At 45.4% G+C, this 16,008-nt stretch overlaps 5 protein-coding genes across 5 annotated transcripts; 2 read left to right on the top strand and 3 right to left on the bottom strand.

Annotated features, from left to right (window-relative positions):
- Positions 1-393: 393 nt before the first annotated feature.
- AOL_s00004g226 (uncharacterized protein) lies at positions 394-4,226 on the top strand (the record flags this gene model as incomplete). The annotated part of the gene is made up of 4 exons (XM_011118876.1): positions 394-464; positions 529-1,195; positions 1,252-3,115; positions 3,184-4,226. The coding sequence occupies 4 exons, from the start codon at positions 394-396 to the stop codon at positions 4,224-4,226; spliced, it is 3,645 nt and encodes a 1,214-aa protein (XP_011117178.1).
- Positions 4,227-4,707: 481 nt separating this feature from the next.
- Positions 4,708-6,963, bottom strand: AOL_s00004g225 (uncharacterized protein; the record flags this gene model as incomplete). Its single annotated transcript, XM_011118875.1, has 1 exon — positions 4,708-6,963. One exon carries the CDS (start codon positions 6,961-6,963, stop codon positions 4,708-4,710), a length of 2,256 nt encoding a protein of 751 aa, XP_011117177.1.
- Positions 6,964-7,645: 682 nt separating this feature from the next.
- Positions 7,646-9,345, bottom strand: AOL_s00004g224 (uncharacterized protein; the record flags this gene model as incomplete). The annotated part of the gene is made up of 5 exons (XM_011118874.1): positions 7,646-8,056; positions 8,123-8,746; positions 8,811-8,959; positions 9,020-9,091; positions 9,156-9,345. The coding sequence occupies 5 exons, from the start codon at positions 9,343-9,345 to the stop codon at positions 7,646-7,648; spliced, it is 1,446 nt and encodes a 481-aa protein (XP_011117176.1).
- Positions 9,346-12,151: 2,806 nt separating this feature from the next.
- On the bottom strand, positions 12,152-13,210 carry AOL_s00004g223 (uncharacterized protein; the record flags this gene model as incomplete). Its single annotated transcript, XM_011118873.1, has 1 exon — positions 12,152-13,210. The coding sequence occupies one exon, from the start codon at positions 13,208-13,210 to the stop codon at positions 12,152-12,154; it is 1,059 nt and encodes a 352-aa protein (XP_011117175.1).
- A 721-nt stretch (positions 13,211-13,931) lies between these two features.
- AOL_s00004g222 (uncharacterized protein) lies at positions 13,932-15,826 on the top strand (the record flags this gene model as incomplete). Its single annotated transcript, XM_011118872.1, has 4 exons — positions 13,932-14,036; positions 14,110-14,378; positions 14,449-15,292; positions 15,380-15,826. The coding sequence occupies 4 exons, from the start codon at positions 13,932-13,934 to the stop codon at positions 15,824-15,826; spliced, it is 1,665 nt and encodes a 554-aa protein (XP_011117174.1).
- Positions 15,827-16,008: the final 182 nt, after the last annotated feature.

The following is a 16,008-nucleotide window of genomic DNA, read 5'->3' as shown; positions in this document are numbered from 1 at the left end:
GCATCTACACCGTGCCCACCCCACGACACATACCTTGAGGACTCGGAGGAGGAGCGAGAGATGCGGAGATATGCTACCTGGGCGTCCTATTTTGGATTCACGCGCAGAGGGCATGCGGTATGTCTCGTTTTCGGTATTGCTTCGGCTTTAGTGTCTGCAGCAGTGCTCCCTATTTCGTCTATTTTACTCGGCCATGTCTTCGCTGAGTTTGCGCTTTATGGGCGAGGGGAGGTGACTGCACCGGATTTATTACCAAGAGTTTCGGAGTGGATTAAATATTATGTATTTCTAGCTGGAGGGGGATGGCTGGCTTATGGTACATTTTATTGCTCGTGGATGTGGTTTGGAGAGTTACAAGCAGAGAGTGCGAGGGCGGAAATATATCAAGCATTAATGGCAAAGGAACTGGAATGGTTTGATAATACGGAACATGAAATTTTAAGAGTTGCGAATCGGTGCCATACGTAAGTCATCTTTTATACTCATTTGTCTTTAGGAAAGATAAACTAATTTGAGATATTGAGGTAGTCAAATTACCGAGTTTCAACTCGCGGCTTCGCAGCCTTTGGGGTTATTACTCCAAGCGGCCGTATCCGCTGTTGCATGTCTTATCATAGCATTCTATTTTTCGTGGCATTTAACCTTGATATGCTTAGCTGGTATGCCGGTGGCGGCTCTCGCCGTCGCCTTCTTTTCGAACGGGATGGAAAATGGTATTGGTCAACAATCACTAGCACTCGGTTCTGCCGCTCAGAGCATCTCTCGCGCGGTAAAGGGTATCGACACCGTTAAATACTTCAATGGTCAGGAAATGGAAATAAGCCTTTATGGGACCGCTGTTAAAGCTGCAGGGTTAGCGTACAATAGAATCGCCAAGTACGCTGCCTTTCAGAATGCCATATTGCGGTTTCTCACCCTTATGGTTTTCGTGCAAGGATTTTGGTATGCTACGACACTGGTAACAATAACAACAACGTTTCAAGAGTATTCTGGGTATATGACTGCTTTCTGGGCGTGCCTTATTGCGGGACAACAGATTGAAACTATATTCCCGTTAGTTATTGTGTTGGAGAAAGGGAAGTATGCGGCGTCAAATTTACGAAGATTGACGATGGTAGATGTTGAATTCGACTTAGCGAGGAGAAGAGCTGGGGTTTCACCTAGGAAGTGCAACGGATTTATTGCATTTCAAGATGTAAGTTTATAGTACTCTTTTTATCTATTGGTTTCGTGAGGCTTATTTTGGAATAGGTTAGATTTCACTACCCGTCTCGTAGAGACGTCGCTAGTCTTAATGGACTATCGATGTTTGTGAACGCAGGCGAGACTGTATTCATCGTAGGAAAATCCGGTTGCGGCAAGAGCACTCTTGCAAACCTCCTTCTTACCGTCTGGAAACATAACTCCGGCAGCATCCTCATTGACGAGAATCCTTTGGAGAAGCTCGACCGCAAATGGATCCATGACAACGTAACTTATGTTCCCCAACGACCGGCTTTATTCAATGAATCTATCTCTCGCAATATTCGCTTCGGAAAGGCAAATACAGACAACCTAACTCATAAGGATATTTGGCGCGTCTGTGACGATGTCTTCCTTACTGAAGTAATCACGGGTCTACCCAATGGTCTTCGTACGAAACTCAGATCAGGAGGTACAAATCTCTCTGGCGGTCAAAGGCAACGGATCTCTCTTGCCCGCGCTCGGCTCCGTGACACCCCTATCATGATCTTGGACGAACCCACTACAGGACTTGATGAAGCTACTAAGGTACTCGTCATGAATACTCTCCGAGAGTGGCGTAAAGACAAGACGACGATCATTATCACACATAATCTGTCTGATATTCGACCGAACGACTGGGTCTATGTCATGGATGCTGGGAGGGTTGTACAAGTAGGTGAAAGGAGAACTTTAGAGGCACTCTATCAAGGGCCCTTTGCAGATCTTCTAAAGAATGTGGAAACTCCATACGAAGAATCCATTCCGCCAGAATCCTGCTACGAAGAGTCGTTGATAGACTGCTATATGGATGACCCCGAGAAAGAAAACCAATGTCCAAATAGAACCACGATTCTACCGTTTGTAGAAAATTCTATTAACGCATTCAGACAATCACTCGCCCCGAGAGCTCATAAATCCTTCAATCCGTCCAGGGTGACCTTCCAGAATCATAGAGCTACTACAGCGCCGCCGCCGGTCCCCAGCCGTTCTCAAACTATCAAGCGCGCGACAAGTCAATCTCGCAAACGGCCCCGACGAACCCGTCAAAGCATGGAAGAAATACCCCCAAAACCAGAATGCAAGTCGACTATGATAAAAGGCCAACAAGGACTCCGTCACATATTCTCTACAATTGGCCCACATACCAACTGGTCAGATAAACTTGGTATCGCCATCGGTCTCTTATGTTGCATAGTCTCTGCTGCCGCAACTCCGGCCTTCTCTTTCGCGCTGGCTCGCCTGGTTTACATCTTCTTTACGGATCTTTCTGGTACAGGGACCAAAGCTGCGTTTTGGGCATTAGTGATTACCGGCATAGCCTTACTCGACGCCGCCACTTCTTCTCTACAACTTTTCTTACTCGAAAAGTCGGCCCAACGCTGGATTGATTCCGTAAGGATCAGGGCATACGGATTGGTTATGAGCCAGGCAAGATCATGGTTCGATGTCGACAAAAACAAGATTAGCCGGATAGCCCAGGACTTAGAAGGAAACGCTGAAGAGATGAGGAATTTGCTCGGGCGGCAGCTGGGATTCGCGGTTGGTGCGTTAACGATATTAGGAATTGGTGTCGGCTGGAGCTTTACGCAAGATGTACAGCTTACGGCTGTCGGACTTGTCGCAATACCTATATTATTACTCGTTCTGAGAGTATTTTCATGGGTAACTGAACGGTGCGAGGAGAGATGTAATGGAGAGTCTGAACAGCTGGCTATCTTTCTGAGAGATATGTTGGATAATATAGTGGCTGTGAGGACTTTATCATTGAAGGGGTACTTTGATCATAAACACCATCGACTCTTGAGGAGAAGCCTAAGTGCGGGAAGGAAACGCGCGGTGTGTACGGGTTTAACGGTGGGGTTGAGTGACACCGGAGTGTTTCTAGCAACTGGTAAGCTATCTTACGTCTATTTACACCCTGGCGGATACATTTATTAATACTCTGTCATTTCTTCATAGCATTGCTATTCTGGTACGGCGCTCGTCTTATCGTTCAAAATGGCCTAGCACTCGAGAAAGCACTCACAGTATTTTCTATGCTTCTCTTCAGTCTTTCCAATAGCGCAGCAACTTTGCGGATAGTCCCCCAAGTTTCTGCAAGTAAAGACTATGCACGCCGAGTTCTTCGACTCCTCGAGTTAAAATCCATCAGTCACGAAAACCAAGGCTCTCGCAAAATAGATCTAGATGGATCCTTGATCATTCGCGATGTCTCATTTTCGTATCCATCAAGAAGACGAGCGACAGTTTTAAGGGGTATTAATTTACAGATCAATCCCGGAGAGTTTATCGCTATTGTTGGTAGCTCTGGATCAGGAAAGAGTACTCTGGTATCCTTGATGGAGAGGTTATATTCCCCCAGCTCGGGTGAAGTCATCTTCTCTGGATATCAATCTTCAGACCTCGATATCGGACACTTAAGAAGACAGATAGCGATAGTTCCACAGAACCCATACCTATTCCCAGCTTCTGTCCGAGAAAATATTCTATACGGTTCGAACGAGCATTATAAACTCTCGGGAAGCATGCACGGCGAACGTGGCCCACAAATCCAGCAAATAATCAATGCTGCAAACGCAGCCGGCCTTGGGGAGTGGATCAATGGATTAAAACACGGATATGACACCTTACTCAATATGGGAGATGAGAGTCTATCAGGAGGGCAACTACAGAAAATCGCAATTGCGAGAGCCTTAGTTCGTGATCCGAGGATTTTGATATTGGACCAAGCTACAGCTGGGTTGGATGCTGCTAGTTCATCTACGGTATTAGATTCGGTGTGGAGTTTGAAAAATAAAGGAGTTAGTGGTGGATGGAGAGGATGGGGTACTACAGTAATTATGGTGACGCATAAGACGGATATGATGAGGATGGCGGATAGAGTTGTGGTTTTGGAAGAAGGGAGGGTAGTCGATGAGGGTAACTTTACGGATTTGATTACCCGGAGTGAGAGTTTTAGACGGTTATTAAAGAAACAAGAGGAGGAAGATAATTTTGTATAGTCATGGCGTTTCCATGATACGTTTAATTTATATCAATTCGTGATACCAGGGTTTTAAAATGGTTTAGATCTACATAGTTCTGCTGTTTTGCTTTTCTTTCTTGCATGCGTCTCTATTTTTATTCTTTCAAGTTCGACTTTTCGAGTCTTTGTTTAATTAGTAGTGATGTACATATACACGGAAGGCCCTAAGTAACTGTAATTATAATGTGATTCCTCTCCTTAAAGCCAGCACAATTTCGTGGTCTGGTGTGTAGACTTGATCCTTCTCACGCTCGATCGAGGTAATGGTCCTCGAGGTCCCCAATGCCAAAGTTTCGACAGAGCCCGCTAGACCACTCTCAGGGCACTTCCAAACTTAAAATATCACGCTGCCAACACACCTAGACCGAGACTTACGAGAATAACTCCGATTTGATATAAGGGTCTATATTTAGTTATTTATTAGGCCCTCTAATTATTTCGTTTGGGACGTCCCCATCCTAATCATCATTTTCTTGAGCCAAATTAGGGATTATACCAAGATCTACAAGTCCTGCTGCTACCTGAATTGGTCGAGTCGCCAACCAATCGCCAAAGCTCATTCGTCCGTAGGTGGTTATATGTTGTCTGGTTCGTGGAGAGTCTTCTAGTTGTGGAGCTCTATTTCTGTACCGATCCCGTCCAAATGTTGAAGCAAATCTTGGTTCGTCATCTGAGTCTACATCTAATTGGTTTAGCGGTATTTGTTGTTCGCTGTTGGAGCTCTGTTCGGAAATATGGTTTTGCTGGAGGGAAGCGATATTATTTCCACTTTCAACTGCCATATCAATAGGGGGACGCTGCCTTTCCAATTCCCCGAGGTCTTGATTCTCATACCCTTCGGCCGCTTGATTTAATGGTATCCTGTCGAAGGGCTCTTCAGATTCAGGCCTTTGATTAGGAGATTCTTCGTCATCAATTATCTTCAGTGAGGAAGATTCCTCGAGGTCTAGTAAACCGCCTTGATGATTTTCCAATCCTTCAGACCGAAGTAACCCCCCATACTCCGATCTTACGAGGTTTTCGACTTCGGAGTTTATCACGTTTCGGAGTTCGGGATCGATAAACCGGTCCGCTTGAACTTCATCGAATTCTTGTTCGATTATGTGCTCTTTAGCCTCATCTTTTGGTTTGGAGTATTCTATGGTTAATTCTTCCATTTCAGCAGGCTCGTTTTGAGTATCGGTATCTAGATTGACGATGAAGCGGTTCTTTTGATTAAACAATTTTTCCGATAACCTTTGGATTTCGGAGTTGGATACAGGTCCGAAGTCGAGAAGTGGAAGAGAGTCGGATTCCGGTAAGAGCTGAGCTGCAGTAGGTAGTTCAGCCTCGAGTTCGCATTCACCTTCGTTCTGTAGTTCTTGATTGTTATTTTCGACTCCAGCATATGGAATACGGCCCGTTTCTTGCCGTTCAATCCCCTGCCCTAAATTTCCAGTATCTCGCTCGATTTGATTGTCCCCAGACTGGGCCTCCTCGTCCGGCCCGATCTCGACCCCATCGAGCTCCTGTATCTCACTTATTAAAAACAAAATCATGTCCCTCCCGGTATCTTTTTCACGCTGCAGATCCGCGCGACTTTTAATAAAAAAGGCTTCTCTACTTTCCTCCGACTGCTGGATCACCTGGCGTTGAATATGGTTCTCAGCTAGCCTATCCGCTCTCTCCGCAACCCGAAGCTGCATGATACCATCCCTCCTTGCAGCTTCTTGCAACTCAGGAGTCAACATCCCCATATAGTGCTGAAACCTATATTCGTCGATCATCTGTTGAAGTGCAAACAAAGCAGACTCGGCTCCGTGGATTTGCACATACGCCCTTAGAATCGCTCTTTTCTGTTCATCCATGTGATACACGGGAGGTAATGATGGCTCTTCTTCCATTTTTCCGATTCTTTTTTCACCTTGTATGTCACGATTCAAATGTTCAATGTTCAATATATCATCCACTCCCTCGTATGTCCTGACATTCTCAGGGGCTATTGGACCGTAGTACCTATAACTCACAATTTCACCCAAAATTGGCGGTGTAACTCCATCTTTCGGCCTCGTGAGCCGCTCATAATTCTCTTCCCCCATATTGATATGCCAGTGCGACGGTCTCAACTCGGGGTTTGCTCGTAACTCTCCATGTACCACCGACCGTGGACCTACAGCAACCATATTATCAACCACGAGATAATTCCCAGTCCACGACCGAGCTCCACCCTCCCTAAATGCGACCCCACCAGGAGGAATACTACCGAAGACTATATCTCCATGTGGAATCTCACCCCACCCCCATATATTATAGTCACTAGCATTGAACCCGGGAATGAACATATCGAATTGTTGAAACGAAATCTCTTGCATAGTATTCAACTCCTGCCTGAAGTGTATCACATACCTCGGCAGCGCTCTACAATGATAACTCGACCAGAAGCCGACGTATTTCGCCATCACTGGAGTTTTAAAGTTATCATTATTTGCAGGTTGGTGGATTGCTATACCGGTCAGGGCTCTTTTTTTGTGGTCCACGGATGCGGGGCCAGGGTTTCTGGCTTTACGACCGATAAAACGCCGACAAAGGCCGGCGCAAGGTTTGGGATAGTGTGAAATGGGCTTTGTGTTCCATAATATTACGTCCCGGGGTATGGGAGTGTAGAGTAGACGGTAGGACCATTGGGCTTCGGCTATAGAGGATAGGGTCGTTAGATAGAGGAGTTCGAGACGCATGGTTTTTGAATATTATTGTGCGCTTATGAATTCCGTGTACCATGTGGATTTGATGATGATGTGAAATAATTTCTTGTGAGGTAATTTAAACATGCTAGAAAATATTGAAGAGGTAGTTCTTCGTCTATATGGTCAATAAAAAGAGCAATTTGGCGCTTCTGATTAGTGTTTTTGTGTAACGAGAAAGCGTGTAAAGTTAAAAACGAGCTATGACAGTATACATGACTATGATTTGATATGGGGATGTTAGAGATATGTATTTGAGTGTATACTATATTCTTGGGTGCATACCATTTCCCGAACTAAGCCACGATAGTACTAGTGTATCTATTCTCTCTGGTATAACACTTGACGAGCCTGGCTCGAGCTTCATGACACTTGTTCGGTGTGTTGTATCCGTTGCATTCTGCTGCCTGACCAAAACGGGACGTTGGATTCTGGTGAACAACGCGAGGAAGCTGTCAGTCTCAACACTCGATAGCCGGGCAAGAGGTCTGTAATAAATTACTACGCCAGTTGCGTGAGCAGCGCTACCAGGCTACGATTATCTAGTTTATACGTATAAGGTGTGAATGGAGATAAATTTGGGATTCAAGATGAAGTAATAGCAGTGTTTTTCTGCTTATAAATTATATTATTTATGATTATAGACCTATACAATCAGACTAGTCCTTAGTCTAGTTTAGACAGGAGGGCGTGGGAATGGGAACCCAGTGATGTCAAGCGCGTACTTAGCAATGACGTGAGCCATAGCTTTCGTACCGGTGAGGAATACGCGGTAATTGAGATTTGACAAATTGTCGCAAGCTTTTTCGTGGCAAGGGTCGTAAGGTTGCCCTGCGGTACCACCAAAGAGTGCGGCTTCCGCTGCTGTTTTCAATTGCCTGGCACCTGTGGTAATACCACCTGCAGGGATACCAGCTTCAAAGAAGGCAAAGTGATCAGACTGGCCCCCTACAAGGGTAGGAACGGAAGGCTTGTTATCTTCGATAGTTAAAAAGTCATTGAAGGCCTTCTCGATAAGGCCACTGCTATAACTAGGGAAAAAGGTTATTGGTTCGGAAGACCCATCTCCATCTAGAACAGCATATTTCTAGATTTGATACACGTTAGCTTTAGTTTCATGTAGGGTGGTTTCGGGGATTTCGGAGAAGCATACGAAATTTTTAGATGCTAACATATACCCACTGAGTTTCATCACAATCTTCGCCTTTTCAGTTGCAGAGAGCTGAGAGAGATAGTACCTGGACCCTGCAAGCCCAGGTGATGAACCTCCCCACCAGCAAAATCGAACAGCATTATTAACGGAGAACCCGGTAAGAGCCTTGGAAATCTCAAGTTGAGCAATGACACCAGAGCCATTATCATTCATGCCAGGAGACCCATCTGCCGAATCTGTACCAGCGCCAACCACAATGACGGAATTTTGGTTTCCGGCTTTAGTTGTAGCGATGATGTTGGCGGTGTGAATTTCTTCGTACCAACGGCTGAGTGTTATGGTACTGCTGATAGCTGGGGAGCCGGGCTGTAGTTTGTCAAGAACGGGCTGAGATCTGGATGTATGGAGAAGACAGTAAACCAATGGGTCGACTGCATCGCGCGACTTCAGGGTACTGCTGGGTCCCGGCGTTAACACCTCTTCTGGGAGGTCTATATCGGTCAAGTAGATCAAACCGAGGACTCCAGCGTCTCTAAGCCAGTCCGCGATTGGTAAGGTACCACCACAACTTCCTGAAACAATTGACATAATGCCAATCTTGCCAGCTGCCACTGCATAGTCGGACTGAGTACGTACACCTTCATATTAGCTAAAGTATACTGAAGTAGGAATTTTTTGAAATACTCACAGCTTGGCAGCCGTTGTTTGAGATGCGGACCATCTCTGCTGAAACGGTGATAGGTGCTGTAATGTCCCCTGAGTCTGAATAACAGAACGCAGCCACGTTGGTCCCATCAACGACGAAGGTATCTTCCATATGCAAGTTACTGAATGTGACTTTGCACCAATAAAAGAGTCAGCAAGTCCTTAAGTGCCATTATAAGTGCCAACACCTACAGTTTTGTATCTCCACATTATAATAGTCTTGTGAGATTTGACCATACACCCAGTCTATCGTCTCACTAGCTCCTATAGTACATATAAATTAACACACGGCCTTCAATATGTATTGTGGATATGCACATTAACTTACCAAGTGAACCTGCTGCACGATGCCCATTATTGCGGGCGGCAATGCCATACAGTTCTGTAGCTTGTGCTTGAAGCTGGGATATCTTAAGACCTCTCCTAAGCTTGTTTGACTCCACCAGCAGCGAGGTTGGAGCAGCAACAATCAAATGGCAAGATGCCAAAATCGCCAAAATCGAATTTCGGGTCTTCATCTTGGTTGTTTGAAAGGCTAACCAGTTGTCAATTTGAAAACTTGAAAATACCGTTAGCTAAGAACGGAGTTTACCAAACGGCTTTGTGTGTGGTTCTGGATGGTGTTCAGGATCGATAATCAGGCAGCACCCGCCGTTCTTATAGATTTTTGGCACGCTTCTATATTGACATCGTACAGCTCAGAAATATACGTATATACTACAAGCATAGGTGCAGAACCAGTGCGAGCCGTGTCGCTGCACAAAACTGAGTGCGGATATAGTATTTGCCGTATGCATATAGGTTCTTTCAGTTAGTTGTCTGAAAACTATCACGGCCGTAACGTTGGGCGTTCGACCGGATCAACCATCCATGTATGGAAGGTAGATACATCGTACGTTCTTAGGAACGCACATAGCTATCGACAAGGGACTCATACAATTCCTAAAGTGAACCCCAATCAATCAACGGGTTGTGGAGCCCGAGCCGTTAACACTTGATATATGTATAATTGTACAAGCTGCCCCACTCTCGAGACTAAACTCCATAGCTATCTAGTTAGCCCCCTTGCGATCAGACTCCAATCGATAAAACACCAAAAGAGCTCATCATTTTACAGACGCCTCCATATCCATATGAGGTTTAAGCATGTTTACGATTATCAGTGCCCTTTTCCATCCACGTGTGCTGACGCCGCACTACCAATGGCTAAGCCTTGAAATCGGCTCTTCCTACACATTGCCCAATTTAATTTGTAGAATTTTACATTCTTCTATTTACCTTGGGCTGCTGATTATCTTGCATTTGTTGTATGGATAAAAGGTACAAGGGCGGGTGACGTAGGATAGCACATAGGCAAAGTTTTGGTTCCTTCCTTTGCTGTGAGTCCGGAAATGCTTAATAGTCGGGCTTTTACTATATATCCGTCTATGTACGAAGCGCGAGGCATAATTGACGATTTTATAGCTTAAGCATAATCGCTTCCAAGCCGAGTTTAGTTCGCCCAATTGGAAAGAGGGATTTTACACTCTTTTCGTGAGGCTCATACATGCAACTAAACTTTCTAGTACTACGAAACTAGCTAAATGATCAGCTGGATTTATTGCATGCATTTTTACTCTATAATAACACCAATATATATTGTAAGCTTGGCTAGGACGTACAAGGAATTGGTGTAGATGTATTCACCAGCTTAAACACATACTTCAAGAAGTAACCAAACAAGAAGTTCCATGAACAAATAAACTATTCGATAGACAATCAGACATACAACTAATAGAATAGATTTGGTAACGTACGTATATACCTAGGTGAGTAGAGTCGTGGTATGGCTTTTCACCTATGCGGGGGCGGGGAGGGCCTCGCCGTCGCCGTCTGAAGGTCCTCGTAAAAACCCTCTAACCAAGCCAAGACCAAGGATCCGTGCTTAGAACGCCATGTGTGCGGGATTGGAATTCTCTGGCTTTGAATGGCTTTGAGGGAGACCACGCACGATATCGATGAGATAATTTGTGGGATTGTCAGGAACTCTAATGCAATGCATGACTGGATCCACCCGCATAGACAAATTTAGCTAGTCAATTCCACTCTGTTTTCTAGCGGCTAGCTCTTGATGCACATAACCAGCGGCAAACGGATGTGGTTTTTACAGCAACACGGCTTGATACTGCAGATTTGCCTGTTTCAATCAGGCAGGTATTTTCAATTTGCCATATGGAAATGCCATATCGGAATTTGTCGGGGTGTATCAAGTCATGGGAAAGTTTTCAAAATACCATTCCACCAACATGCATGCAGAGCTGCACTGCGAAGGCTTTCTGACGTGTTCATTTATAAATTTAAGCCAACGAAAAACCCAGCCTCGACTCTATGGATCTTCCCTCGTTCCTTTGTAGAATTATGTCGTGATACGAACATACGAGGGTTATTGACTCGTACGCTCGTGAGCTGGACGCTTTCGTTGGATAATAACTTGAACTGCAGTACAACTATGTCAGAAGCTAAAAAAGTTTTTGTTGGTAAGGTATTCGATTCATACGCTTTTTAAAATTTGTCTCGACGTCCCCAATGGTTCTAGTCAGGATCGGATCGTACTGTATTAGCTTAAAGCCTTATCATGGCGAAAAAGAAAGCCGGTTTGCTCTGATCCATTGGATCGAACAGTACTGAAGAATACTTTAAAGCGTTCTTGGTCCAAGCGTTCTTAGACTGGAGCTATTCTTCTTTGGGTACTTGGGTGTGATGAATGAGGAGGCCATTTTTATAGCTATTTAATGACTTATGCATATGCATATCGCAAAATTGCAAAATCGATATAAAATCTCGATCGTTTGCACATTTGCACGATAAAAAGCCAGGGCGGTAATAAACTTTGTGTTCTTGTTAACTTCCCGCACCACCCCGGTAATCGAGTTACCCGAGCCGAGCCGTTCAGGAACCATGGGCGCCGGTCAACACGAAACTTCCCCCTACTCTGTTGTAATTTCTCTCTTTAGTCCCGTCACCAGCCTATCTTTCATGCCATCATGATATCGATATATCCAGATGGCCAATGACGATGAAAACATCTCCCAAAAAAAGTTATCTTATTTTCATGAGTACCTTCATCAGCAGTTTAAAGTTACGTTAATCGACGCGGTAATAACCAAGTAGTATTCTTCCGATTAACCAGGCATTTTTGGCGGCTTCGGAAGGCAGCCTATATAATAGTTTTGAATTTCTGACTTTCAAATTGGAGATTCTGTAGAGTAGATGGTCATTTAATACACTGTGAGTTCGGTTACTATAGCTATACGAGATGGTCCTTAAACATAAGAGAAACGCTTGTTAGCGAGCCTGGGGCTTTGCTTTGGACCGTCTTTTCGAGACTTTGTCCTTGTTAACTATAAGCTTCAGCCTCGGTAGCCTTTTTAGGGGTTCCTGTCGCTTTCCTTCTTCTTTTTCTTCTGTCTCTCCGTGTCCCTCCTGCATAGTTATAAGAATACTCGCTTGCATCCTCTCTTCCTCCTTCTCCCTTTCCTTCCGTCCTTCGCTCTCTTTCTTCACTCTTTCCAATATTTCTGTCACTTCCTCAAGTCTTTTTTGCTCTCCAGACCTATACCTTGGTCTTGGCACTCTCCTTTCCTTCAATTTTCTTCCACGTTCCATGCAAGCGGCGAGGTTTGTATTTTCAGCATAGCGAATAGTAATAGTCTCGTAAACCAATTCCTCGACTAAACCCAAATGCTTGTCTCTAGTTGATTCCGCTTCAGCCTCTTTGTTTGTTTCAGGGCCTGCTACAATCTCCATCTCATGATTTTGAGGTCGATCAAGGAGACTCGAATCGGGAATAATGCAAGAATACTCGCACAGGTCGTCGTCTTCGTCATAGTACTCTCCGTAGGACTTGCCGCGAAATCGTCTAGGGGGTGGGTTAGCCTTGACTAAAGGCCTACGTCGGATGTAACCCCGAAGGTCTTGGTGGGATTGATTATTATCATCATTATCATTATCTTCATCGTCATCATCACCGAAAAAGACTTTCAAATCTTGGGATAGCGACCCAATTGGCGCAGACTGGTGAGCGAGAGAAGATCGGGGTTGTGAGTCGTCCATTTGGGTATCAGCAGGAACCTGGGTTCTATAGCCCTCTTCAGTATCCACTTCGTAATCTTGGTCGTAGTTCTCGCCGTCGTTATCATCGTATTCTTCGTTGTTATATTCAATCTCCCTGTCGCTATCACTATCGCTAGCGTTAATGATGGATGTGTCCTCGATGGTGGCTTCGGAATCATAGTTTTCATCTCGAGGGGACTGCGGAGGGGATGTGAAAGGAGAGACCGTTGGAGCGATAGGTGACAGGGAGAGATAGCATGCTTCTCTCTCGATTGGAGCTGTGGGATCCATGGCTCTGCTTGTTCAATAAACGATTGAGGTTCGGAAGAAGATGTAGTTGATGAGCGGAGGTATCATTTTTTGCGGTTTGGTAGATGAGGTTATAAGTACCAGAAACAATATGATCTTCGTGCTATATATAGAATGTCTTCGACGGATCTTCGCTCCATAGATTCGTGACAACCCTAAAGTGGGAAGCTCGAGTTCGCATACTAGGTATGTTCGTGCAATAGAACCTGAATAGAGGTTGTGACGGTGACTGGAGTTGAAGATGCTGAAGACGTGAAGGGCTGAGCTCGACTGTCACAACCCTCTATGACCTCCAGCTCCCCTCTTCTTCTCCTTCCCTTCCCTTTCATCCTCACTCCATCACCAACCTTCACCAACCTTCACCACCTTCATCACCTCCATCATCACTTCCACCAGCACCCAGCTGACCTTCACAAAATCATCGACACTGCCATTGATATCCTTCTAAGTTCACTGTAACTGCTTAGAGCATTCCTTCTGACAAGTTATAAAGCTGTGATCTCTCTAACGGCTTCTCTACCCTTGAGTTCGAATTTCCGTCGCTGCTAGCTGTGATTCTTTCCCACGTGCTTTTTGCAGCTATTTTTGGCATTTTACGACCTGACCAGTTGATCATACCTTCATCCTTCAAATCGTCATCAGTTTAGCACCAGAATTACTCACGCTTGATCCACCTGATACCCATCTAATAATTTTGGTCAAGATGAGTCCCACAAGCATTGAGACCAACGTCCCCCATGTCACCATAACAAGAAAGTCTCACATTCTCAATGTTCCAACAGAAGTTGCCTTCCTTTTCTTCGATCGTGTAAGTATTCAACTCCGATATATCCTGATTTTGTGTGTGGGGGAAAAAAAAACTGACGGTGATGTTGCTGTAGCTTGAGAAGAAAGATCTTGCATCACTACGCCTCACCTGCCACCAATTGAATCAATTCACAGTTGAGCGCTTATCCAAGCGTTTGGTTATCAGACCTACACAAAATCTTGCCGGGCTCAATAATCTCAGAGATGAGACAGCTCAATATGTTCAGAGCATTGAGTTATTCCCAACAAAGCCATCTGACCTATACAAACCTGTGGACGAAGGCAATTACCAGTCAGCTGACGACCTAAAGACGCCCAGCTTCCCTAACCTCCGTACCCTACAGTATGTTGTTCTATTATTCTTCAAACTAAATCATAATGAAGCTTTGCTAAAATTCGTGTTACGCATACAGTTTGCATGGACACAACCTTCAGATGAGAAGAGTTGCAGTCAAGCTCCTCCGAGAGCATAACTTCGTCAAAGACTTGGCCCTCAACTTCAAGCAGAAATACTTCATGCCCAAGCACTGCGAAGAAGAGTTGCAAGGAGTTCAGAGACTTGAGACATTGTCTATCCGTCTCGGGCGAACACAAGAAACGTGGGCCCGGCTACCCCATATAGAAAGTCTATGGGATACAGAATCCATTGCCCCGGCTTGGGACATGATTACCGCGAATTCCGACACCCTCAAGGTCCTCAACCTGGAATTCTCTTCTGAGATCATCGGAGTCTTTGGGCAAGCGGAGCCCAGCCACAGTCCAGACACGTCCGCTCTCTTCCCCACTACCCCAGGGAAATGGAAGAAGCAGTTGCAGCTTCGAGAATTAAAATTGCAACATCTTGAGAAATTCGGCCAGGTTTACGAACAAACGAAGTTCTTCAATCCTGAGACGTTGCAGAGTCTCAGTCTCGTTGACTGCCCAGACTCAGATGGGGTCCTCTTAGCCCTAGCAAAGTCGATGACGAACCTAAAGTCCCTTCAGATTCGACACAGCCTCCGGGATCCGCAAACGTTGCGGTCCCTGCTCAAGCGCCTCCCGGCGCTAGAGAACCTCCACATCGCCTTGCCGTACCAGCAAAATTTCGATTATAAGTGGCTTGCGACCCAGAAGCATAGCGTCAAGTACCTTTGGGTCGAGGCCCTAGATAGCCGAGACAAGGACAATGACAACTTCGAGGACTGGGCCAACCTCGAAGAACTGGCCTTTATGAAGTTCCACCAGGCCAGCGGCAGGCGTTCTGGGGTACTCTGTTTGGTAAGTTAATTATGAATTGAAAAACTTCTATGTTCTTGAAGACCTGTAACTAGATGAAGTTTTGCTAATTGGTTTCCTACTTAATAGAAAAACCTCAGGATCCCGGCAAACCTGAGGATGATCCGCTTGTTGCATCCCCAAAGGGATGCCCGAAGAGATTTTGACCCGGCCCAGGTCACCAAGTTAATCGAGGCACTGGGGGTCCGCCAGTTCCGGATGATGTCGGCCAAGTACCCTCGGACAACCGAGGGGAAAAGAAAGAGAATGTACATCAAGCCAAACCTGAAATTTTTGGCAATCGGGAGCTGGCATGGGTGTGATGACACCCATGACCAAACGAGGGTCTTGAAGCTGGATTTCCAGCACATGGAGAGGTTGGGGAAGTTTCAGGGGAGCTTCGAGCGCATCCCCATGAGGGGGTTTGCGCGAGGGCACCCTGATACGAGGATGCTTGCGTATGGGGAGGCGAGGGGGTGGAGGGCGTGGGCAGGTAGGCCCTTTACGACGGAGATGACGTTCGGGGACGATGCCTAAATGGCATCTCCCCGTGAATTTTAATAGTTGTGGTTTTTTTTTGTTTCTCCCCTCCCTTTTATATAGAATGGGGAGCAGGGGGGTAATGATATTTTTTTTCCTTTACTTTTGGCTTCCGTATATCATCCCATTAGTGATATCGATTTCGATCAACTGCATTGTTGAGGTGATCGAGGTTGTCA

This window comes from Orbilia oligospora (genome assembly GCF_000225545.1).
Source record: "Orbilia oligospora ATCC 24927 unplaced genomic scaffold scaffold00004, whole genome shotgun sequence".
In the NCBI taxonomy this organism is placed as follows: Eukaryota; Fungi; Ascomycota; class Orbiliomycetes; order Orbiliales; family Orbiliaceae; genus Orbilia; species Orbilia oligospora.
This window is presented reverse-complemented; position numbering and strand designations above follow the sequence as displayed.